Consider the following 25,245-nt stretch of genomic DNA (forward strand, 5'->3'; position numbering starts at 1 on the left):
TCCAGATTCTTCATCATCATCTTTAATATTCTCTTTTTAGATTTTTTTGCCACATTTACCAGTTAAATCATCTAAATAAATAGATGCTGTACAGTCTCTTACCGATATCAGTACAAAAATAAAACCACACTTTGCGTCGATTATAACTCTCCCCCGCCCTCCCCCTTGTATTACAATCTCCGTTTACCCAGGCATTCACTCTGAAAAGGCATCTGCTTGGAATCCACTTGCACCCTCAGCCCCCTCCCCTAATACATTCATTTAGTCTGTACAAAAGCTAGAAGCTCATTCTGTGCAAAGGAAGCTTTCTTGTGCTGAGACCTGGGGGCTTTATCCTGCCTCCGCCATCGCACTGGGGAAAAAAAGAAAACAACGCGTGTCCCCTTCTCCGGGAGAAGAGACTTGGGAAGCCGGGGGGTGGGGGGGGGTGTGTGCAGGGAGAATAGGCAATTAAAACAAAACAAAACAAAAAAACCCAGACCAGAACCACGACGGCATCTGAACCGGGCCATGCTGGGGAGTTGTCGCTCCTCCCCTCCCACCCACAGCTGCAGCAAAATCAAGAGCCACCCGCCTCTCAACAGTCAAAATGAGAGCCTGCGTGGGACGGAGAAGACAGGTGCTGCGAGGTCCTGCCCTGGCCCAAGCGACGCGAGGAGGAGAGCATCCCCCTCCGACTCCACGCTCTTTGGGGACGGAGGATCCGCCGTCCCGCCCACCCTGCCGGGACGCCGGCGGAGCGCCCGGGGTCGACGAGTTGGCCGGGAACGGACGACGGTCTGGGCCGGGATGACATCCCGTCGGCCTGATTCAAACGGGCCCGAGGATGAAGTTGCCTGCGCTCGGCCTGGCCTCTTCCTCGTCTCGACTCCCTCCCTTCCGCAGTCGGGTCCCGCTGATCCTTCGCGCGCCTCCCGTTTCTGCCTCCCGAGGACCAGGCCCTCTGGGGGCCCAGTGGCATCTTATGCCTCTCCTTCGGGCAGACGCTCTCACCCAAAGTCAGAAGACCCGGCAGCCTCGTGACCCTGGGACGCGGGGAGGTGTGAACTCTAAAAGACCCGCCCGCCTGCCAGGCGGGTGGCCCAGCCTGTCGGGGGGAGCGGGGACATCACCCTACGAAGCCAGCCAGGCCGGCGAGGACGAGGAAGAGGCAACTGAGCGGGTCCTATGTGCACGGCTTCGGGCCTGGCCCCGGGCAAGTCTCCGAGCCCCTCTGGGCTCCCATCTCTCTCAACTGGGAGCCCGATGCGGACACCCTCCCTACCTCACGGGGGGAAAGGGCTGAGAAAATATAAAGTGCTAAATAAGAGAAAGACAAGTGCTCGCTCATAGCAGCCATCGCCGATACCACTTATTTTGAAAAAAAAAAAAAGCACAAACACCTCTCTTTAAAGTGGCTACTAAGCAGGAAGAGGTAAAGTACCCTCGGCTCTCGAGCCTGGGCCCGGTTCTCTCCCCGGAGCTGTAAGAGGGAGCTCCCTAAGCGGAGCCTCGTAGCAAAGCTCCCGCAGCGTTGTTCGGGGGTTGGGGGGGGCGACCCCTCGACGGTGGGGAAGAGCCTCGGCAGGGCAAGCCGTTAAGGCGGGGCGGAGCCGTTTCCTCTCTCCTCCCCACCACTGCGGTCCCCCGTGAGCCCCACCTCAGCCGGGCCTCCAGTCTGTAGCTCGCACATCACCCTAGTCAGTTTGGCACATGCAACAGCTCCATCCCACCCCAGCCTGGGGTCCACCCCCCACCCCCGCCCCGCCTCCCCCCACCCTCCCCCCACCCCTCAGGGACCACTCGTGGCCCACGAGACCCCCAGGTGGGGGAAATCACTTCCCTGCTATATCGTCCCAATTCCCGCCCCCCCTCCCCTTGGGTTGTGGGACAGGGTGCCCCCACCCCAAACACATCGACTCCCCGTCCTGAGTCACCACCGGCCTTCAGGGGAGAAAGGGGTACCCTCCATCCCAACCCCAGTGGCCCACTGCCCGCCTCAACCTCCCGGCCTAGGCCACCACCAGCCTCCAGGAGAGAAGGGGATATCCTCCTTCCCAACCCCAGTAGCTCAATGCCCACCCCTAGCCTTCAGGGGAGAATGGGGTACCCTCTTCCTAATCCCAGTGGCCCACTACCAACCAGACAGGAGGAAGGACACAGATCCCACTTTCTCCACCCCAACCCTACCCCCTGGCTCCCAGGACAGAGAGCCCCCACTCCTACTCGGGAACCTTCAGTTCCATCCTGTCGCTCGCCGGTTAGCCCAAAAGGGGTTTCTGTCATCCTGCCCTCTTCCCCTCGTGACCCTGGAGGGGAGCCCCACTCACGCTAGCCTGGGGATCGATCCCCTCAATCTCCAGCCATCCTGGAGCCCATCTGCCCGAGCCAGTCCAGCCCATCGCTTGGCTAAAGACTTAACTTTTTTGGCAATGCATCAGATGGGACCCGCTCCTGAGAATACATTAGCTCTTGAGCAAGTCTGGGGATGGGACAGGGGGAGAGTTGAGGGGGAGAAGAGGAGCCCGAGTCCCCCACTCCCACTTGCCCACGCCATGGAAATTCGGTTCCTCGGAGCCAAGGCTCTGGAAGGACCCGCTGCCTAGGTCTGAGCGGGTCTGGGGGTCAGGGGTAACATGGAGGGCCAGTGACGTCAGAACGGAGACGGGGTCAGAAGTCCTGGAAGAGTCTGCCCCGTCACGAGCCACCCTCTGGCTCCCGGAAGTAAAAAAGAAATGACTCCCTTCTTCCCACCTGACAGGGATGACATCCGAGGAAAAGGAAGCGTCAAAACGTGCAGAGTTGGCTACGGCCGGGGAGCTTGGAGGGACACCCGCAGCCGCTCCCGGGATTCCCTGCCCTGGGTGACGTTGCACCCCCGCCGCCGGAGCTGGTCAGTTCTCCTGCACCCCTCTTGGGGATGGAGGCGGAGGGACCCTCGTCATGGAAGCACTCAATCTCCCCTGGTGTTGGACGAGTTAAAGCAGAGGGTGAGCAAGGCTGGTGGGGATGGGGCGTCGGGGAAGAAGGCCAGAGGTCCTGGGTTATAGATTGGCATGTGGAGGCCTCAAGGAAAAACAAAAAAAGAAAAAGAAAAATAAGAGGAACAGCTGGGGGTGGAAACTGGATGCTGATCTGAACCTCTTTGGTCTGGGAAATCCTGGAGGAGGGACACTCTGGGAGGAGAAGAGCATTTAACTCTTCCTTCTCCCAAGACAAGTCCACCGCCTCTCATCTTTCAGGCCTGTGGGGACCCACGGCAGCCCAGACGGGGAAACGGTGTGTGTGTTGGGGGGGAAGCACGTTGAAAAGAGTTACTGAACCTCCTCCGCCCAAACCTGCTTCGCTTTCCCAGCCCTCAAGCCTGGGGAGGCAAGGAGACCATCCTGCCTCCTAGTACGGGGAGGCTGACCAAGGGGCCTCGGGGGCTGGTACATCTTTCTCTGGCAGGAGCTCCCTGTCTTCCTAACCCCTTCTTCTGGGGAAAGCAGCCACCAGTCACCCCGTATTCCCAGAAGCCTCTGGAGGACAGGTCCCAAGGAGCCGCCGCCTGGAGGCGGGCAGGTAGGCCGGTGGGGAAACCGAGTCCAGAGCTCAGTGAGCTCCCCGCACAAGAGAACGGTGGCTACCACCCGTCCTTTCTGGCTCCGCCCAGCACCCATCCTCCCTCACAAGGCTGCTGCCCACCCAGGCCGGGCCGGCCTAAGAGCGGGTGAGGACGAGAGATGAGGAGTCCCAAAAGTCACTCCGGTAAGAGATGAAACTGTAGCGGCCCCCTCAGCCCCTTACCATAGAGAGCCGGAACCTCAGACTCTCCGCCACTGAGATCCGGGGGGGCAAAACCCCCTTGCCCGATTGACCCTTTTCTGAGATACTGGAGAACCGGGGGAACAATTCCTTCCAGTCACACTTCACTAGGTAGATCGGTACAGGTAGCTAAACACATATACCCATCCTTGTATTCTGTGATTAACATGGGTAATCACGGACCTCACATCCATCTCGCTCTCCCTCTCTCTCACGCTCGTGCGCACGCACTGAGGACTTGTAAGCGGTTAGCAGGAGGCTTGGATGTTCCCCCAAATGCCGCAGCCAGATTACAGAATCCGCTTGGGGAAGGGACCCTATGTAGCAGTCACGGAAACTGATTCGGGGAATGTGTGCGTTACAGGGGCAAATTTGCACGCGTGCACACGCACGTGTGAATACACACACACACTTGAAATCAGTATCCCAAACGGAACTAGAGGGCACTTTCCTTCCACACACCCCTGGGTCTCAAAAAGGCAACTCCACGGGACGGGAGGAGCCGGCTTGTCTTGCCCCCAACCCCGCCACCCATAGCCAGCCTCCCTTCCAAGGGAGAGACCGAGAGGCGGGGAGAGATGAGGGATTCCGGGGAACTGGGACAGGGGATGGGGTGAGAGGAAGGAAGCCGTAAGAGGTTGTTTGAAAAGGGGTGGGCTCAGACGCCGCCCCAAAGGAACCGTCTCCTCGACCCCGAAAAGGGAGGGAAAACTCCTCCTACTTTTCCCCTAACGCGGATAACTTCGGCTCCCAAACTCGGGCTGGTCAAATCCAGCTCTTCGGCTTTACTTCCTGGCTCCCCCAACAGGAGAGGGAGGAAGAGGGAGGGTTAGGCGTGGGACGTCTAAAGTTTCTGCTTCTTTAAAATAGCACAGCTCAAAGCGTGTTCCAAATCCAATTTAAAAAATGAAAAAAACAAAAAAAAAAAAATTGGAAAAAATACCTGATTCTGGAACCGAGTTGAGGACTCTCTGGCAAGGGCCAGATCAGCAAGGACCAATGGCATCTTGAGGGCAGAGGGTGGGAGAGGAGGGACGGGAGGAACCTCAAATGGCAGCTTCGTCCGGTCTGCCGTGCCCAAGACCCCCCGCTCCAAAACGACCGAAGCCCCAGTGTGGCCACGGGGGCGTGGAGGGGGAAGCCCTTGTGAGGAAACGGCCACGGAATAGACAGCCCCAACTCGGACTCGGAGAAGTGTCCGCTCCCGCTTCCTTTCCGCCTCCGCCCCTCCTCCCGTGGCTCAGGGCAGATGAGCCAGGTAACCAACCAGGGCTGTGAAACAAGGCGATCCGCCCGGAGGGCCCCAAACCTCCCCGAAAACCTCCTAGTGAGGCAGAGCCCGGAACTGAGACCTTCTTGACTCCTCCTCTCCTTCTCTTCCTCCCCCCTTTTTGTGTGTGTTTTCTCTTTTTTTTAAATAAAATAATTACACCACCTCCCCCGCCCCAAGCCCCTCCCCAAGCCAAAAGAAAAACCGTTTAAGAAGAGTAAAAACGGTGATTCAGAACTGCCCGCTCCGGTCTCGGAAGAAGCCCTCGGCCGCCTGTGCTTCTCGGAAGGTGACGGTGATGGAGTTGGCGGTGATGTCGGTGACGGTCACCTCGCTGGGGGGCACCACGGGGATCCAGGGGGCTCCGCCTTCAGGGAGGTCCGCACCTGTCGGGCCCACGCCAGGGAGACACAGAGGAACGGGGGCAATGTACAGATATCGCCAGGACCCCGGAGGGCGGGAGAGACGGCGGGGGTTGGTATTTGTTAAGCGCTTACTATGTGCCGAGCACTGTTCTAAACGCTGGGGTAGACACAGGGGAATCAGGATGTCCCACTTGGGGCTCACAATCTTCATCCCCATTTTACAGATGAGGTAACTGAGGCACCGAGAAGTTAAGTGACTTGCCCAAATTCACACAGCTGACAAGTGGCCGAGCCGGGATTCGAACCCATGACCTCTGACTCCAAAGCCCGTGCTCTTTCCACTGAGCCACGCTGCTTCTGGTTGCTGGGTCTCGGTCACCGGTGGGCCCACGACTATTTCTCCGCCAAGATGGTAGACTCCCGTCTATTTATCCCGCTTGGTTCGGCACCTGTGCCGGGACCACCGGCAAGGGAGGGTGCCGTGCAATCTGACACGGGGGTTCAATCGTATTTACTGAGCCCTTACTGTGTGCAAAGCACGGTACTAAGCACTTGAGATCCTCGGCCACTCCGGCACAGAGGACACGGGCGAGGTGGCAAACTCTTCAGACTGACTCGGGTCAGAGATGCCACGGAGAGGGGAGTAATACCGCCGGCGGCCCTGTGCGGGGTGGGCGGGTCCCCTTGAGTCGTGACATTTGCTATGCCCTGACTCTGACCAGATGACCAGGCTGGACGCAGACCCACTCCAGCGCTTACAAGCTAAGAGTGCGGGGAGAAGTGGGACGGGGATCTTATCCCCATTTCACAGATGTGGACACCGAAGCCCAGAAGGCTCAAGTGACCTGCCTGAGGTCGCCCAGCCGGCAAGGGGCAGAGCTGGGACGAGGCCCCGGGCCTCCCGGGACCGTGGCTCTTTCTACTAGGTCTCGCCTGCCTTCCACACTCTCGTTTCCAACACCACCCTGCAAGGGGTCCGGAGGGAAGGGCAACTTTTGACCCCTCTGACCCCTCTAGACTGGGCAGGGAACGTGCCTACCGACTGCTGTAATGGAATCTCGGTACAGCGCTCTGCACACAGTAAGCGCTCGATAAATACCACTGATTGACTGAATGCTAACTTGACCATTCGGGGGTCCGGACCCCACCTCTCTTCATCCTGCATCCCGGGGGGCGGGTTGCTGACCTCATCCTATCAAAATTGGAGACAGAGCCTTCAACCTGGAACAAATCCCCAAATCAACTTCCAGTGGGGGTGAAAAGGCTGGACTGGCCTGGCTCGCCAGCTCCTGGAGGTGCTTTCCAACCCTATCGCCTCCCCTCACCCCAGCGCTCGGTCCAGTGCTCTGTTCCAGTAGGCGCTCGGTAGAGCAGCAGGGTGGCCTAGTGGCTACAGCACAGGCCTGGGAAACAGAAGGACCTGGGTTCTAATCCCAGCTCCCTCCATCACTAGACTGCTGGGTGACCCGGGGCCGGTCACTTCACTGAGTCTCAGTTCCCTCATCTGTAAAACGGTGCTTAAGACTGTGAGCCCCACATGGGACAGGGACTACGTCCAACTCCATTTGCCTGTACCCACCGTGGTAGAGTGCCTGGCACGTAGTAAGCGCTTAACGAATGCCACAGATAGTATTACAATTAGTCGACCGCCGGGTCGGTTCGGAAGTGTCCCGGCCCACCCTCTCCCACCGAGGGGCCACCGGCAGGGTCCCCTCCCCCAGCGGAGCCAGCGGGCGGACTGGGGCTGCCGGGCAGAGGTGAGATTGGGGAGGGGGCCCCGAGCCACGGCTCTGCCTCACCTTCCTTGCCGGGGTGCGGCTCGGCGGGCTCCCACTCGCCGGGGGCCTGCAGGGCCTCCCGGGCCGCCGGCTCCTTCAAGAAGAATTCCCGGCGCCGGCTGCGGCTCTCCAGGCTGGGCCCACGGGGCGGGAACTTCTTGCGGGACAGCCGCAGGTACTTCTGGGACTTGCGCTGCTTTCTCAACGGGAAGGGCAGGGCCGGCCCCACTCCGCTCTTCTCTGGGGCCAGCTCGGCCGGGCCCGCCTTCCCCGCCCCGCCGCCGCCCCCGCCTCCGCCGCCGCCGCCAAACTGCCGCGACAGGGAGAAGCAGAGCTTCTCCTTCCCCTTGACCTTGTGGGCGCTGCGCAGGTCCATGCTGTACAGCCTCTGCAGCGGGGAGAGGAGGGAAGGGGGCGGACACGACCGGTGGGGGTCAGTGTCACCGTAGGGTTCCTTCTTGCCAGCCCCCCAATCTCCCCTAGACTGGAAGCTCGTCGTGGGCAGGGAATGTGTTTACGGTTATACTGTACTCTCCCAAGGGCTCAGTACAGTGCTTTGCACACGGTAAGCGCTCAATAAATATGAACGCAGAGCTCTAGGATCTCCAAGGGGAAGAGGGAGGGGAGAGGTGGGCCGGTCCTGGCCGGGGGAGGGGAGGAGATCTCGACCCCTGTACAACCGGAGAGCCACGGCGGTGGCAGGAGATCTCTGGGGTGAGATCTCCAGGATCGGGGACGGGGTAGAGAGGGCACTGCCAGGGCCGAGGGGCAAACCGTTACCTGCAGCAGGAGACGCTTGGGCTTGGGCCCCCTCTTCCTATACCCGGAGGCCCGATCTCGCTCTTCTCTGAGGAACCGAGTAGGTGGGAAGAGAAAGAGGAAATGCCGGTTACGACTGAGGGCCAAGCATCCCTCTGGACAGAACCCCCTGGCTGGGGCGGGGGGCGGCCCGCTCGCCTTCCCCCCCGCCTAGAGGTTCAGAGGAGGGAGAGGAACCGGTCGGCCCCCGCAACGAGGAGCTGCGGCCCCACCTCTTCCTGGGAGGGGGGCGTGAGGGGAAGGCGCTGCTTTGGCGGCTGCCCTCTGGGGTCACGCCGGGGCTGACTGACTGGCTGAGACTGCAGGCCCTCGGCCCGGATGTCTGGGTTTGGATCAGGCTGGGCTCTTGGCTCAGGCCCCGGCTGGAGGAATGAGAGAATTGTTGGGGGGCGGGGGGCACCACACCCCCGTCACGCACTCAAGGGGGAAACCCCGAGAGACGGGGTCTGCGACACGACGGTGACCCGTCGGGCCCCGAGACCGGACCAAGGAAAACCACAGCGTTCCCGGCCGCCCGGCATCCGGCTACACTGGATACGTCAGCTGTGTGACTTTGGGCAAGTCACTTAAATTCTTGGTGCCTCAGTTACCTCATCTGTAAAATGGGGATTAAGACTGTGAGCCCCACGTGGGACAACCTGATTCCCGTGTCTACCCCAGCGCTTAGAACAGTGCTCGGCACATAGTAAGCGCTTAGCAAATACCAACATTACTATACGCCGAGCGGCAGGAAAGACGCCGTAGGCCGGAAGGTTGTGGCCTCCTCGGCACTCTCTGTTCCCGTTCTGGAACTTCTGTCTGGGGCTCAGTCAGGCCAGGATCCCCCAAAACCGCCCTCTGCCACCGGCGGACACCAGCTGCCTGGCCCGACGGCACTCCCGGTCGGAAGCGGAGCCCCCAGTGTCCTCCCCGAGAACGGCGGAGGGTGCCGGCCGGGTCGCCGGGAGAGGCTGACCCTTCCCGGGTGTAGACTACGTGTGCCCCTTCGGAAACCACGGGGCTGGCTTGGGTGGACGTACCTGGTGGGGTGGCATTGCCCAGGAGGCTCAGCATCAAGCTGGCCTGAGCTCTGGCAGTCACACTCACTCTACCGGGTGCCCGGGGCAGCTCTAACCTCACTCTGTGGGAAACAAAGGATGGGGTCCTGCCCGATCAAGCGCCCTGCCCACCCCGCCCCGTAACTCAAGTGGTGGCTCTCTGGACCCAAGGCGGGCCCGTCCTCTGGCTTTCTCAACAGCGCGCGGTTCCCGCTTTCACAGAACTCCGGTCTTGATTCTGGCACAGAGAAGCAGCATGGTCCAGTGGATAGAGCAAGGGCCTATGTGTCAGAAGGACCTGGGTTCTAATCCCAGCTTTGCCACGTATCTGTTGTACAACCTTGGGCAAGTCATCACTTCTCTGTGCCTCGGTTCCCTCACCTGTAAAATGGGATTAAGATTATGGGGCCCATGTGGGATGGACTGTGACCATCCTGATTTCCTTGTATCTACCCCAGGGCTCGGAACAGTGCTTGGCACATAGTAAGCGACTGACAAGTACCGTGATGATGATTATTTTTATTCTCTTTCCCTTCTCCGGCACCTTTCTCCATGCTCTGTCCTGGGCCTGGAATTCCCTGTGATGGGGCTCGGCCCCATCCAGGAGGAGCTTGTGGACAAGGGAAGGGGCCCTTCACTCCTCCGTGGAGAGGCTGGGAAGGGAAAGCAGGGGAACCGTCGTGGGCAGGAATGTCTCCGTTTGTTATTATATTGTACCCTCCCAAGCGCTTAGTACAGTGCTTTGCACACAGTAAGAGCTCCATGTGAATGAAGGAATGATCCTTTGTAAAAGAAAGCAGAAAGAGACACGATTGGCATCTGAACCTCCAGAGAATTTAGGGTGGGAAGGCAGGATCTCCCTGTGGGAACTGCAAGGACTGGGCCGCGGCAAGGGTGGAGGCGAAGATGACAGACCTGGACGTCTGAACTTCAAGGGGCAGTCTCTCAGGCTCCGGCCCGTCCGACAGCCTTTGCTGCCCGACTGCTGGGGATGAGCTGTGGAGCTGCCTGTGTTTTAGATTTATTCCTCCCCGTGCTAGGAAACTCTTCTGCACTTAGACTGTAAGCCCCTGGAGGACAGGGGTCCGGTCTACCAACTCTTCCGTCTTCTCCCAAATGCTCAGTACAGTGCTCTGCACCCAGGAAGAGCTCGCTAAATACCGTCGACCGATTTTCTTGGCTTCCAAGGACCCAGAAGGTCTTAAAACTCAGGAGGCCGATTTCTCTACCGCACGACGCTCTCTACGCCCAAGCCACCCCATCTGGGGGCGGTCTCCGGCTTCACCGTGACTGGTGTGGCACCTGCCCGGAGACCCCTGAGAGACACAGATGGGGTGAGGTGCCCGCATCCAGGCACCTGGTCAGAGATGGAACTGGGGCCCTTCTCATTTGCCCACCCTGTAGGAGAGGAAGACAGCCTGTCCTAACCACTCTTGGAGGGAGGGAGGGGAGCCCGGCAACCCCCGCCCCAAAAGTGTCCACACGGAAAGGGGCTCCTTACTTCTCCTCATAGGCCATGACAAGGCGGGGGTCCAGGATGTGCTCTTCCGGCTCCCACGTGCTGTACCTGGGGAGAGAAACAAGAGGTCACCACCCATCTTCGTTTCCAGCGGTCAGTGCTCCTGCCGCTCGGTGCCCGGAAGGACCGACTTTGGAGATGCTCAGGCCACTCTGGTAGCACGTTTCTCACCTAAACATCAGCTGCCAACTCCTCCCTTCGAAGCCTTATTGAAATCCCATCTCCTCCAAGAGGCCTTCCCCAATTAAGCCCTCCATTTCCTCTTCTCCCGCTCCCTTCTGCGTCATCCTTGTACTGAGTTTTGCCCCTTTTTCTCACCCCTCCCTCAGCCCCACAGCACTTTTAATAATAGTAATTATGGTACTTAAGTGCTTACTATGTGCCAAACACTGTTCAAAGCACTGGGGTAGATACAAGGAAATCAGGTTGTCCCACCTGGGGCTCATTCTCCATCTCCATTTCATTCATTCATTCAATCGTATTTATTGAGCGCTTACTATGTGCAGAGCACTGTACTAAGCGCTTGGAATGGTCAATTTGGCAACAGATAGCGACAATCCCTGCCCAATGACTGGCTCACAGTCTAAATGGGGGTAACTGCCCCGCAGTTATAGATGAGGTAAATGAGGCACAGAGAAGTGAAGTGGCTTGCCCAAGGTCCACAGCAGACAAGTGGCAGAGCCGAAATTCAAACCCACATCCTCTGACTCCCAAGCCACTAAGCCACGCTTATGTCTATAACCGTAATTTATTTATATCAACATTTGTCTCTCACTCTAGTCTGTAAGCTCTCTGTGGACAGGGAACATCTCTAACGACTCTGTCCTACTGTACTCTCCCAAGCGCTTAGTACAGTGCTCTGCACACAGCAAGCGCTCAAAAAAGACCATTGACTGATTCTTCCCTTCCTCCTTCCTCCAGTCTCTAAATTATGTTAGGGTCTAGACTGTAAGCTCAGAGGTTAAATCCTTTGAACCTTCTGGTAATCCTTTGAACCTTCTGGTAATTAGAGAGCCACTTCATCCCCATTTGACAGATGAGGTGAGTGAGGCACAGAGAAGTGAAGACTTGTGAGCCCCATGTGGGACAGGGTTTGTGTCCAACTGGATTTTTTCATATCCACCTCCAGTGCTCAGAATAGTGCCTGGCACATGAGCACTTAAATACCACTATTATTATTAATAAAGAGCAGGGTGGGGGATGTAGCTTTAATACCAGCTGGGAGTATGTGTGTGTGCGATTTGGGGAGGAAGGGGAGACAGGAATGGTAGGAAGAGTCAGAGATAATCAAGAATCTGACTCTGTATTACGCTGAATTGTATTCAGTGTTCTGCACACAGTAAGTGCTTGAATACCATGGATGATGATGATATTGTAACAGGCAATGGATGCGGAGATGGGGTGGGAGGGAGGATAGCTGCTGCAGAGCACAAATTAGTTCAGTCTTCCCGTTCTATACATATCTATATATATGTCATATATATACAGATATATATATATATATATATATACACACGCATACATATATCTATATATTTCTTTTTATTGGAACTCAAGTGCTTATTATGCACTGGGTACTTTACTAGGCGCTGGGGTAGATACAGGATAATCAGGATGGACCCAAGTCCCTGCCCCGCATGGGGCTCAAAGTTCCTGTTGGAGGCAAAAACCGGAGACATGAGCAACCCTAGGAGAGGGCAAGAGATGAGATGGAAAGCAATAAGGTTTAGTTGCCATTGTTTTTACGAGATGTTCTTCCCCTCGACTCTATTTACTGCCATTGTTCTTGTATGTCTGTCTCCCCCCATTAGACTGTAAGCCCGTCAAACGGCAGGGACTGTCTCTATCTGTTGCCGACTTGTTCATTCCAAGCGCTTAGTACAGTGCTCTGCACATAGTAAGCGCTCAATAAATACTATTGAATGAATGATTGAATGAGAGGAAGCGCGGAGAGTCTGTTGTGTAAAGGAATCACGGGAGTGATGTCAGTTAGAAGCAAACAGCAGCACGACCTAGTAGAAAGGGCCTGGGAGTCATTGGACTTGGCTTTACTTATCTGCTGTGTGACCTTGGGCAAGTCACAACTCCCCAGGGTCTCAGTTCCCTTATCTACAATATGGGGATTCAATCGATGCCTGTTCTCCTTCCTGCTTAGACTATGAGCTCCTGATGATTCATCATGTTGGTATTTGTAAAGCGCTTACTATGTGCAGAGCACTGTTCTAAGCGCTGGGGTAGACACAGGGGAATCAGGTCGTCCCACGTGGGGCTCACAGTCTTAATCCCCGCTCAAAGTCTTAATCCCCATTTTACAGATGAGGTAACTGAGGCACAGAGAAGTTAAGTGACTTGCCCAAAGTCACACAGCTGACAAATGGCAGAGCTGGGAATCCAACTCATGACCTCTAACTCCAAAGCCCATGCTCTTTCCCCTGAGCCACGCTGATGATTCTGTGCACTTAACAAGTACCGTAATTCTTGAGGAGACTCAAAGAGAGTTCTTGAATCTGAATGGCTTTTTCTCACTAAGGTGCTATTATCCTTTGCTTGGGTAGAGCAGTCAAGCCCTTTCTTTAGCTTGATTTTCCATTTCCTGTCCAGCTCCACATCTTCACAGCAGCAGCCCCTCTAGATTGTACACTCACTGCAGGCAGGGAACCTGTCTACCAACTCTGTTGTATCGTCCTCTCCCAATCACTCAGTAGAGTGCTCCGCACACAGTAAACGCTCAGTAAACACCACTGATCGAGCTACTGCACATCAACCCCTCGCCAGCTTTAGGAGAATCCGGTTACACTGAGGGTGAAAGCCATTTTGAGGCCCACACTAAGCTGATGACACCCTTTGAAACCACCCCAGTTTCTACTTGTTCTAGCACTCAGGGCCTTATTAGTAAGGGGAGACTTGGCCTTTCAGTGTTTTGAAAGACAGAGGGTAAGGCGAGTGGGGATGGATGGAGGGGTTGGGGTGGTCTGGACCACCATGAAAACCATCTAAGCTTGGAGCCCCTTTAATAATAATAATAATAGTAATGATAATAATGATAATGTTGGTATTTGTTAAGCGCTTATTATGTGCACAGCACTGTTCTAAGTGCTGGGGTGGATACTGAGTCATCAGGTTGTCCCACGTGAGGCTTACAGTCTTCATCCCCATTTTACAGATGAGGGAACTGAGGCACAGAGAAGTTAAGTGACTTGCCCACAGTCACACAGCTAACAAGTGGCAGAGGCTGGATTCGAACCCATGACCTCTGACTCCCAAGTCCATACTCTTTCCACTGAGCCACGCTTTAGAACAGGGTGCTACCAGTAATTTATCTTCAGGACGAAAAAAGGTTCAGTTGGGACCCGGGGCCAACAGGTGTCCCAAGGGGAAGGGGAGGGAGAGAAGAGCCTCAGTGCTTGCTTTAGGGTTTAACACATAGTGAGCACTTTATTAATAATAATAATAATAATGTTGGCATTTGTTAAGTACTTATTATGTGCAGAGCACTGTTCTAAGCACTGGGGTAGATGCAGGGTAATCAGATTGTCCCACATGAGGCTCACAGTCTTAATCCCCATTTTACAGATGAGGTAACTGAGGCACAGAGAAGTTAAGTGACTTGCCCACAGTCACACTTCACAAATACCACAATTATTCTGATTTTAAAAAGGAGCCCCAGGAAGAGGAGTAAAAGATGCTAGTAGAGCTCTGGGCCTTAGGAAGGCAAGTGGGGGTTGGGGAGGGGGTGTGGGTGTGGCCTGGGGCCCAGAGGTTCTCAGAGGACCCCCGAGGTTCCAGGGAGGCTCTGATAATAGTGATGATGATGCTTGTTAAGCGCTTACTATGTGCCAGGCACTGTACTAAGCGCTGGGGTGGACACAAGCAAATCAAGTCCCATCCCATGTGGGGCTCACTGGCTCAATCCCCGTTTTACAGATGAGGTAACTGAGGCACAGAGAAGTGGAGTGACTTGCCCAGGTCACGGAGCAGACAAGTGGCGGAACCATGACCTTTCTGACTCCCAGGCCTGCGCTCTACCCACTAGGCCTTGGTACTTCTTCTAGATAGTTCTAGATAGCTTCCTCTTCCCACCTGCAGGGCAGGGAGGGATGAAGCAGACAGGAATGAGTCATGATGCACCAATCCGCGATGAACTGACCGGACCGGACCGCCTCTCCACCCTTTGCTTTCTTCCCCTCTTCTGCTCCCAAACCTGTCCGGGGCTCAATGCGTGATGCCAGATGTAGAGGGAGGTCCCTCTGGGCTGCTCTGTCTTTTAATCTGACACAGACCCCCACAGAGCCTATACAGCCGTCCATCCCCTCGCCCCCTCCTACCTCACCTCGCTACTCTACTGCAACCCAGCCCGCACACTTCCCTCCTCTAATGCCAACCTTCTCACTGCACCTCCGTCTATCTCGCCGCCGACCACTTGCCCGCGTCCTGCCTCTGACCTAGAAGTCCCTCCCTCCTCATATCCGACAGATGACAATTCTCCCCCACTTCAAAGCCTTACTGAAGGCATGTCTCCTCCAAGAGGCCTTCCCTAAACCCTCTCTTCCTTTCCTTCAACTCCCTTCTGCGTCACCCTGCCTTGCTCCCTTTATTCATCCCCCTTCCCAGCCCCAGAGCACTTGTGCCCAAATCTACCATTTATTTATATTAATGTCTCCCCCTCTAGATTGTGAGGTCGCTGTGGGCAGGAAATTTATCTGTAATAGTAATCTCCGCCTTCTAGACGGCAAGTAATCTGTAATAGTGTGTTTAGTAATCTCCCCCTTCTAGACCGTTAGCTCATGTGGGCTAGGAACATGTCTATTTTACTGTCGTATTGTACTCTCCCGAGAGCTTAGCACGGTGTTCTGCACATAGTAAACACTCAATAAATACAATTGAATGAATAGATACAGTGCTCTGCACACAGTCTGGGCTCAAATATAAGCGATCGATCGACTGATTGACAGGGGCATACAGAGCAGGCCTGGAGCTGCTGCGTTTGTTTTGGGGGGAGAGGGGAGGCGAGGAGGGAGCATGCTGGATTCTTGATCTTCCCTCCAGAGCTCCCCTGCTGCATTGCACGGGGCTGGGCTGCAGCCCTGGCAGAGGCAAACCCTGCCTGCTCGGCTGGGGCCTCGCGCCACCAGAACGGATGTAAAGAACGTATGTACGCAACGTATGTAAACGTGCAGAGCTGCTCCGGCCTGTGTGCGCGTACACTCTGTGGAAAGAACCGGGGATGGGAAAGGAGGGGAGGTGATGAGAGGAGAAAAGGCGGGGAAGGGGGGGTGTGGGGGGAGGAATCGAGAGGAGAGAGGCTGAGCGAACTCTGGAAAACAGAAGGCCACGTGACCTTGCTTTCCCCTCCCCCGCTTCGCTGGCTCAAAGGAAGTTGTAAACAAGCTTGTAGCTGACTGGAAGCCATAACCCTTAGCTCTGCTGGCTCCAAGTGCCCAGGCGGCGGGGGTGGGGGGGCAGGAGGCGGGCATTTGGAGAAAGCGCACTTTGAACAGAAGCTGGGGTGGTGTGGTGGTGGTCAAAGGACAGTGGCACGGGGTGGGGTGGGGGGGAGGGTCTCCTGGGCTGGACTGGGAGGTGAGGAGAGATGCAAGGGCAGAAGCAGGGGAGAGAAAAGAGGGAGAGCGGGCTGAAGGCACATACGGCTGGTGGCGGGGGGCGGTCTGTCGCCCTGGCACCCCCACCCCCTACTGCACCCGCACAAATCTCCGGGAGCACGTTGACCTGACTCCCTTTCATCCTAAGAGCCAGAACTGCAGCCCATGGGATTCTGATCCCTGAGGTGAGAAGATCTGATCAGTAAGAACATGTTCCCTGCACAGGGGCAAGGGGGAGGGAAGGAGAGAGGGAGGGAGGGAAGGGGCCTGCCAACTCTCCTTTTTTCTGTACTTTATTCTCCTCTCCCCTCCAGATGAAGCACCCCACAGAGTCATACTGGGGAGCAGAGCATAGCAACCCCCCTCTCCCCATGCCCAGGGCACAGCCCCCATCCTGGCTGCAGAGACGCAAACCTTCCTGCAAAGGCTAGGGAAAAGAGGGAAGACCTGGGTTCTAATCCCAGCTCCGCCACTTGCCTGTGAGTGAGACCTTGGGCAATTCCCTTCTCTGTGCCTCAGTTGTCTCTATCACCTTGGCCCCCCACCTCACTGCACTACTCTACTACAACCCAGCCGGCACACTTGGCTAACCTCCTCACTGTACTTCGATCTCGTCTATCTGGCCGACGACCTCTTGCCCACGTCCTGCCTCTGGCCTGGAACGCCCTCCCGCCTCACAACCACCAATTACTCTCCCCACCTTCTAAGCAGCGTGGCTCAGTGGAAAGGGCCCGGGCTTGGGAGTCAGAGGTCATGGGTTCTAATCCCAGCTCCGCCACTTACCAGCAAGTCACTTCACTTCTCTGTGCCTCAGTTACCTCATCTGTAAAATGAGGATTAAGACTGTGAGCCCCACGTGGGACAACCTGATTAGCTTGTACCTATCCCGGTGCTTAGAACAGTGCTTGGTACATAGTAAGCACTTAAAACATACCATTATTATTATTATTATAAACCTTATTGAAAGCACAACTCCTCCAAGAGGACTTCCCTGACTAAGCCCTCCTTTCCTCTTCTCCCACTCCCTCTGCATCACCCTGATTTGCTCCCTCTATTCAGTTCCCTCCCAGCTCCACAGCACTTATGTACGTAGTTGTAATTTATATTGTAATGTTTGTCTCTCCCTCTAGATTGTAAACTATTGTAGACATGGAATGTATCAGCTTACCGTTATACTGTACTCCCCCAAGCACTTAGTACAGTGCTCTGCACACAGTAAGTGCTTAATACAATTGAATGAGCTGCAAAATGGGGATTCGATACCTGTTCTCCCTCCTACTTAGACTGTTAGTCTCTTGCGGGTCAGAGACTGTGTCTGACCTAATTAACTTGTACCTACCCTCTTGCTAAGAACAGTGTTTGACCCTATAATATGCATTTAGCAAATACCATAATTTTATTTATTTCAATACCTGTTTTCCCTCCTAGACTGTAAGCCTCAGTCCTTACCTAAGGGACTGTGGTCAGGGACTGTGTCCAACCTAATTAATTGTACCTACCCTAGCATCTAGAAGAGTGTTTTACCCATAATAAGAGCTTAACAAATACCATAAAAGAGTTTTCAAATCCCTGTTCTCCCTCTTAGACCGTGAGCCTCATTTGGATCATGGACTGTGTCCAACCTAATTAAGTTGTACCTATCCTAGTGCTTAGAACAGTGTCTGACGCATAGTAATCGTTTAATACCATTAAAAAAAATTGAAGTCCCTGTTGATCCTCCTACTTAGTGCTTGGCACATAGTAAGCACTTTACAAATACCATGATTATTATTTTTATTACTTAGATTGTGAGCCCAATGTGGATAGGGGCTGTATTGCAGTCTAACTTCTATTTACCCCTGTGCTTAGCACAATGTTCGAAACATGAGAGCTTACCAAATACCGTTAAAAAAAAAGGCCATCCATTACCTATATCCAAACCAGAGCCAGACATATGGTAAGCACCTAACAAATAGCATGATTATTATTATTACCACTCAGAAATCTTTGTTCAGCCTCTCCTGCTGGCCTTCTTCTCCCACACTCTTAGCAGGCAGATGAGGGCAGAGGAAATCCAAGCGAAGACTGTTCCCACCGAAAAAGAAACGTGGGGGGAGTTGGCCCGAGGGACGGTGGCCTTCCCGCTGGAGACCCCGTCCCCATGCCCACCTGGAGTCGGCCCGAGGCTCCCGCCCAACCCTTTAGAAGCCCATAAACCCCGTGTGGGACAACCTCATTAAACTGTATCCACCGAGGAGCTTAGGACAGTCCTTGACACAGAGAAAACGCTTCACAGATATCATAATAGTAAGAGTAGGGGGGCAGGAGAAGGGTGGCATTCCCTGGGAACAGAGAATTGAAGCCGGAAGATAAACGGAGTTGGGGGGCAGCCCTCGATCACCTCAGAGGAGACTTAAAAGAGTTTGGAACACATGCTCCTTATCCAAGGGTCGCTCATCCACTACCAGGGCTCCAGTCACCTCCAAGGCAGCTCCTGGCGGAAGGATCACCAGCCAGAAGCTGGGCACTCTGAGGTCCTTGGCTGCACCCTCCAGGGCCTACAGAGATGATGATGATGATGATAATAATAATGATAAAATAGTATCATCAAGCACTTATGAGCCAAGCACTGTTCTAAGCGCTGCAGTACATACAGGCTAATCAGGTTGGACACAAACCCTGTCCCACATGGGCTCATAGGTTAAGTAGGAGGGAGTGGGATTTAATCCCCATTTTACTTATGGGGTAACAGGCAGAGAAGTGAATATAATTATAATAATAATGATAATAATAATAACTGTGGCATTTGTTAAACATTTACTGTGTGCCAGGCACTGTACTAAGTGCTGGGGTGGATACAAGCAAATCAGGTTGGACACAGTCCCTGTCCCAAACGGGGCTCTCACTCTTAACCTCCATTTTCCAGATGAGGTAGCTGAGGCCCAGAGAAGCTAAGTAACTTCCCCAGGGTCACACAGCAGACATGAGGCAGAGCTGGAATTAGAACCCAGGTCCTCTTACTCCCAGGCCCGTGCTCTTTCCACTAGGCCACGCTGGAGGATGAGCTTGGTGGAAAAATGCAAGGTCCTCCACCACTCTGCACAAAAGGGGAGGGAAGGCTGGAGAATCCGACCAATCGGGGGAGCTGAAACAGCCGAGTACATCACACTCACCTCGGGAGCAGCAGACTCTGCTGGCTCCGCCCCCGTGTTGTGCAGCTGTCAAAGCAGAGACCTGTGTGACTAGGTTTCTGGTCCCCTCGGGAAACTGAGGGAGGAGGAGGCTGAACTTAGATCTGGGGGCTGGGGTGGCGGGGCAGGGCTGGGGCCTACAACCTGGTGATGCCAATCAGGGTGATCCAGCCCCCTCCTCCTCCTCACCTTCGAGGGAGCCTGCACTGAGAGGAGCTGAGCCCGTGAGCTCACTGGTCTAAGACTGTACGAACCAGAAATTCCTCACAGCACTTGGTACCTATCCATATTTTACTCATGGTAACGTCCGACTCCCCCTCTAGATTGTAAATTCCTTGGAGGCAGAGAACGTTTCTACCAGCTCTGTTACACTGTACTCTAACAAGTTGATAGTACAGTCCTCTGCAGGCAGTAAGCGCTCAATAAATACCACTGGTGGGTTTGCCCCGAATCATAGGCAGACATGATTATTTCAGCTCCCCCTCAGGGTGCAGAAGACTGGGGTAAGCCCTGTCCTCTTAAGACAGCCCCTCTCCCCAATCTCGTCTCCCCTCCTCCTCCAACCCCAGTGTCCCAAATCCAGCAGCAGAACGGATCGTCACAGCAGCTGCAGGAATTGTTGTTTGTGGCTCTCAGGGCTTGACCGGGGTCCGGACGTTTGGGGTCTCGGCCAGTATCCCAGGGAGGCTGCCAATGTACTGCAGTTGGCTAGGAGAGATCTGACAGGCTCGTGTTAAACATGGAGATGCAGACTAGTGGCCGCGGTGCACCTGTTGCCGTGGGAAGCATCAATGGCCACAAGCAACGAGAGCCCAAAGATCCACTCGGCCAAAGGGACCACTAGTTGAGGACCTACTCGGCTTGCAATAGGACCACCATTTTAGTGGGGGTGGGGGAATGGGTCTATACAGAAAGCCAGGCGAGTGATGCAGCATGATGAAGGGGCCACTCCCCGAGCTTCTCCAAGTTTGACAAATGAGGTGAAGCCAACAGATGGATGGATACAGTTGGGGAGTGGGAGGAAGGTGGAAGAGGGGGTGAGAATGGGGGTCGGGCATGGGAAATTGTCCGGGTTTTGCTTCGAGAAAAAACATAAAATAGGTCTTACTTTGGGGGCCATCCTTTCCACTTGACCAGGTATTCCACTTTCCCCTAGGAAGGAAGAGCAAGAGAAATAGAGAGAGAGAGAGAAAGAGAGAAGAGAGAGAAAGAAAGAAGAGAGCACCAAGAGATAAGTCCTACGTTAGAGTGAAACCAAACCAAGACCCACCCACAACACCTCACCAATGGGCATAAGGGGACATCATTATTCATGCCACTCTAGCAACCCTCAGGGTAGAAAGATCATCTCTCTCACACAGACACACACACACACACACACACACACACACACACACACGTCTTCCCCCCAAACCTTATGCCAACCACTTGAGGTACACCCATAACCCTGAAGTACCTTCAACTCAGCCAATTCGCCAACAAGATGCTCACAAGGATTCCCTTTACTGAAGGCTCAAGAACCCTACCACTCTTCATCATCAATGGCATTTAGCGAGCACTTACTATGTGCAGAGCACTGAACTAAGCGCCTGGGAGAAGACAATCAACATAGTTGATAGACACGTTCCCCGCTCACAATTAGTTTATAATCTAGAGGGCCCAAGTAGTGAAGAAGTGAGCCAGAGGAAGACCAGGCAGTCTTTCAAAAACCAAGCCAGAAGTGGGAGGCAACAGAGCCCACTCCAGGCGTTCAGTACTTTCAAAGTTATTTCTCTGTCAGAAAGAAACGGAAACGTTAGAGGGCTCGATGATGGGACAGAGCAGCAGGTCCAGAGAGGAGTTTGCCCCATCCTCATTCTCAGGAGGATCCTGCCCTCCTCTGACTACATCTGGGCCTATGGATTTGAGGGGCATGGAGCTAGGAGGTGGCTGGAGGTCTGAGGTCTGGAACCAAATAGCCACCGTTCATTCTAAGCTCGTTGTGGACAGGGAATGTGTCTGTTTATTGTTATATTGTACTCTCCCAAGTGCTTAGTACAGTGCTTTGCACACAGTAAGCGCTCAGTAAGTAGGATTGAATAAATGAATGCCAAGCGAGTGGCTTACCAGTTCTGGGCCTGGTAAGAGAACTACTTACTTGCCCCCCCTGCACCCTACAACAACAACATAATAAAAATATGTGGTATTTGTTAAGCCCTTACCATGTGCCAAGCACTGTATTAAGTGCTGGGGTAGATACAAGCTAATCGGGTTGGACACTGTCCCTGTTCCACAGAGGGCTCCCAGGTTAAACCCCCATTTCACAGAGGAGGAAACCGAGGCCCAGAGAAGTCAAGCGACTTGCCCAAGGTCACACAGCAGAGAGGTGGCAGAGCCGGAATCAGAACCCAGGCCCGTGTTCTACCCACTAGGTCATGCTGCTACCCCTAAGGGATGACGTGAGGGTGAAGTGTAGCCTACAAATCCCAGGTAGGAGTCAACTGAAGCGTGCCGACAATCCAAGGAAAATGTACCGTTTTATTTCGTCCCCCTGGATGAGCCGCAAGTGAAAAGGGGAGGGAAAAAGTAAGTGGTGTTGTGCAACTCTTCTCCTAGGAGTTAACGGGTAGGAGAGGGCAAATGTAAATTGTGGCCAAATAGTCTCAGAACGTAACTTTCCTGTGACTAACAGGACAGGTCAAAGGACCTTGTGGATCAGTCTTCTACCCACTATGCTACCTGGCCACCGGCTCTCCCCACCTGCAAGCTCAATGTGGAGAGGGAATGCGTCTATTATACTGTACTCTCCCAAGCACTTAGTACAGTGCTCTGCACACAGTAAGGACTCCATAAATACAACTGAGTGACTGCACTCTGACAGACAGGACCCCTGCTTCCACTCCACTCCCAAGAAACCTGAAATTTCCTCCGGGCTCCACGTGGATACACAAATTTACACACTACAGGCCTTAAGGCTGCTATGGGCCACTGGGGGCAAAGGTCGAGGGTTAGACAAGCCAAGATGCTTTCCGGTTATAGATTTCCCACGCGCTGCATTCTGAATGGAACTAAAAGCAGATGCCTCCAAATATTTCGGAGGAGGAAATGGAGCTTGAGGGATGGCAGGAAAGCAGAGTTATCCCAACTGATAATCCTAAGAGAACATAAACCAGGCCCCTGAGATGCTTGGCTTGCTCAGGAAGCAAGTAGTCACTTGGCATTAGGAGGTGCTTGAGGGATTGGTTAGAGGGAGGAAAATGAAAAAGAACGAATGATTATACTCTTTTCAAGTTCCAGCACCAACTTAAAAGTCATTTTCCTGGGGGCCCCATTCACCCGCAGATCTCAAAGCACTGGACACCACTGGTGTCTGGCTCCAGAGAAGTCCTAGAGAAGTGGCATGGCCTAGCAGATAGACCCTGGAAGTCGGGAGGTCCTGGGTTCTAATTCCAGCTCTGCCACTTGTCTGCCGAGTGATCTTGGCCAAGTCGCTTCCCTTCCTCTGTACCTCAGTTGCCTCATCTGAAAAGTGGGGATTAAGACTGTGAGCCCCACATGGGACAACCTAATTACCTTGTATCTACCTCAGCTCTTAGAACAGTGTTTGGCCCCTAGTAAGCGCTTAACAAATACCCCAGCGCTTAGAACTGTGCTTGGTCCCTACTAAGGACTTAACAAATGCCATCATCATCATTATTATTATGACTCTCTGAGCCTCAGTTGTCTCACCTGTAAAACAGAGATTACAAATGTGAGCCCCACGTGGGACAACCTGCATACCTTGTATTTACCCCAGCACTTAGAACAGTGCTTGGCCCCTACTAAGGGCTTAACAAATGCTGCCATTATTATTATTATTGACTCTCTGAGCCTCAGTTGCCTCATCTGTAAAACGGGGATTACAAATGTGAGCCCCACGTGGGACAACCTGCCTACCTTGTATCTCCCCCAGCGCTCAGAACAGGTGCTGGGCACAGAGTAAGCGCTTAACGAACGCCGTCATCATTATTATGATGATGAGGCTGCGCCTCAGTTGCCTCATCTGTAAAACGGGGCCCAACCCTGACAGCCCCACGCGCAACCCGGGCCTGCGTCCAACCGGCCGTGCTTGCATTCATCGCAGCGCTCGGTCCAGGGCCTTCCACGGAGCCGGCCCTTAATGCCATCATCATCGTCATCCTGTTGATGCCCTCTCTTCTCCAAGGAGAGAAACTGAGGCACCGAGGGAGGAGGAGACTCCCTCAAGGTCACAGTGTGGTACAGTCACGGGGGGGGGGGGCGGTGGTACCGTGAGCCTCTGGGGCAGGGATGGTCAACGGCCCAACTGTCCATCCAGGTGCTCAGTCCAGTGCTCTGCACCTAAGAGGCGCTCAATAAATACCACTGAATGAATAAATTCCAACAATGCGGTTGAGTCACTGAGGCGGGGGGGGGGGGGGGGCGGTGGTACCGTGAGCCTCTGGGGCAGGGATGGTCAACGGCCCAACTGTCCATTCCAAGCGCTCAGTCCAGTGCTCTGCACTTAAGAAGCGCTTTCTAAATACCACCGAATGAATGCAGAAATTCCAACAATTTGTCCGTCGGATCCCCTTGCCGGGGGGGGGGGGGGGGGGCGGTTTTCATCGTCCTTCCCGGGGCGGGGGCGGAGGCAGGGCCTTCCCTCCTGCTTCCAGAAGGGGGTGGGGAGGGATGGACCCCGAAGCGCGTCCCAGGCGAGGGTCGCCCTCCCCTCCTGCGGGGGAAAGGGTTTACCTTCCTCACGCGCTTCTTCCTGATGCTCTCCACGGCGAACACCTGCTCCCCGATGGCCGACAGCTCCATGAGGGGAAAGGCGGCTGAGGCGACGGCTGAGGAGGAGGAGGCGGCGGCGGCGGCGGCTGCGGCTCAGGCGGCCCGGGCGGGGCGCGCGCGCGCGCACACACTGACTGACTGACAGGCGCGCGCGCGCACACACACACACCCCCTCACGCGCGCCCTCCCGCCGCCGTCCCCTTTTAGCACCTGCGCAACGTTTTCCCGGGCGCGCGCCGAGGCGGAAAGGCGGGGCCGAGGGAAGGGTTGCCGTGGAGACGCGCCCCACCCCCTCCACGCGCGCACGCGCGCTCCACGCCCCCTCCGACAGGAAGCCCCGCCCCCTTGGGAGCGTGAAATAAGTCCCGCCCTCGACGGACCCCCCCCCCCCCCCGGGACATATTTGGCGCGCTAACTTTTAGGAGGGGCGGTGGGGCCTACGTTGGGGAGTCGGGGCGGGTGAGGGGGCGCTGGGGGACAGTTGGGCTCCGTGGAATAAATAGATAGGAAGGGAAGAATGGGGGGATGCTGCCTGCAGTAGGCGTTCAATAAATACAGTCGAATGGATGGGTGAATGAACCGGCTGGAGCCAGTGCAACTTGTCAACCTCGACTATGACATCATGACAGTCGGTGCTGCAGTCCCGGGGGAAAAAAAAAGCAACAGGGCTTCGCCAAATGGGGCGGCTTCCTTTTTGTCAGTGTGCATCCAAAAGACCCTTAACAATAACAACAATGTTCCTGACACATTCACCAAAAGACCCTTCACAATAACAAATAATGTTCCTGACACATTCACCAAAAGACCCTTAACAATAACAACAAATAATGTTCCTGACACATTCACCAAAAGACCCCAACAATAACAACAAATAATGTTCCCGACACATTCACCATGTGCCAAAGGACAGTCCCTGTTCATCGTCATCGGTGGTATTTATTGAGCATTGAGGGGAGAATAAAGGTGCTGGCTTTCTGATTCCATTTTCTACTTCCTCATCTCCCGTTACCCAAGTTATCCATGTAACTGAATTTTAAAATGGCATTTAGCTCTAGGTTGCCCATGAAGATCTTTGATCATCTGTAAGGCTTTCTCTGGTGTAGGCTGGTACATTACTTCATTTGCTTCAGA

General features: G+C 54.6%; 1 protein-coding gene across 2 annotated transcripts; it reads right to left on the reverse strand.

Annotated features, from left to right (window-relative positions):
• Positions 1-24,216, reverse strand: CBX7 (chromobox 7). 2 transcript variants are annotated; one of them, XM_039914024.1, is made up of 8 exons: positions 24,076-24,216; positions 20,453-20,496; positions 19,327-19,371; positions 10,557-10,622; positions 7,980-8,046; positions 7,221-7,587; positions 4,730-5,442; positions 1-352 (listed from the first exon to the last, which is right to left on the reverse strand). In XM_039914024.1, the coding sequence occupies exons 1-7, from the start codon at positions 24,142-24,144 to the stop codon at positions 5,288-5,290; spliced, it is 813 nt and encodes a 270-aa protein (XP_039769958.1). In that variant the 5' UTR covers positions 24,145-24,216; the 3' UTR covers positions 1-352; positions 4,730-5,287. The 2 variants fall into 2 exon arrangements, with proteins under 2 accessions (XP_039769958.1, XP_028934617.1); XM_029078784.1 differs by lacking the exons at positions 1-352; positions 19,327-19,371 and having other exon boundaries at positions 5,264-5,442; positions 24,076-24,214.
• Between the last annotated feature and the right edge of the window lie 1,029 nt (positions 24,217-25,245).

The sequence above is a fragment of the Ornithorhynchus anatinus genome, chromosome 14, assembly GCF_004115215.2.
Source record: "Ornithorhynchus anatinus isolate Pmale09 chromosome 14, mOrnAna1.pri.v4, whole genome shotgun sequence".
In the NCBI taxonomy this organism is placed as follows: Eukaryota; Metazoa; Chordata; class Mammalia; order Monotremata; family Ornithorhynchidae; genus Ornithorhynchus; species Ornithorhynchus anatinus.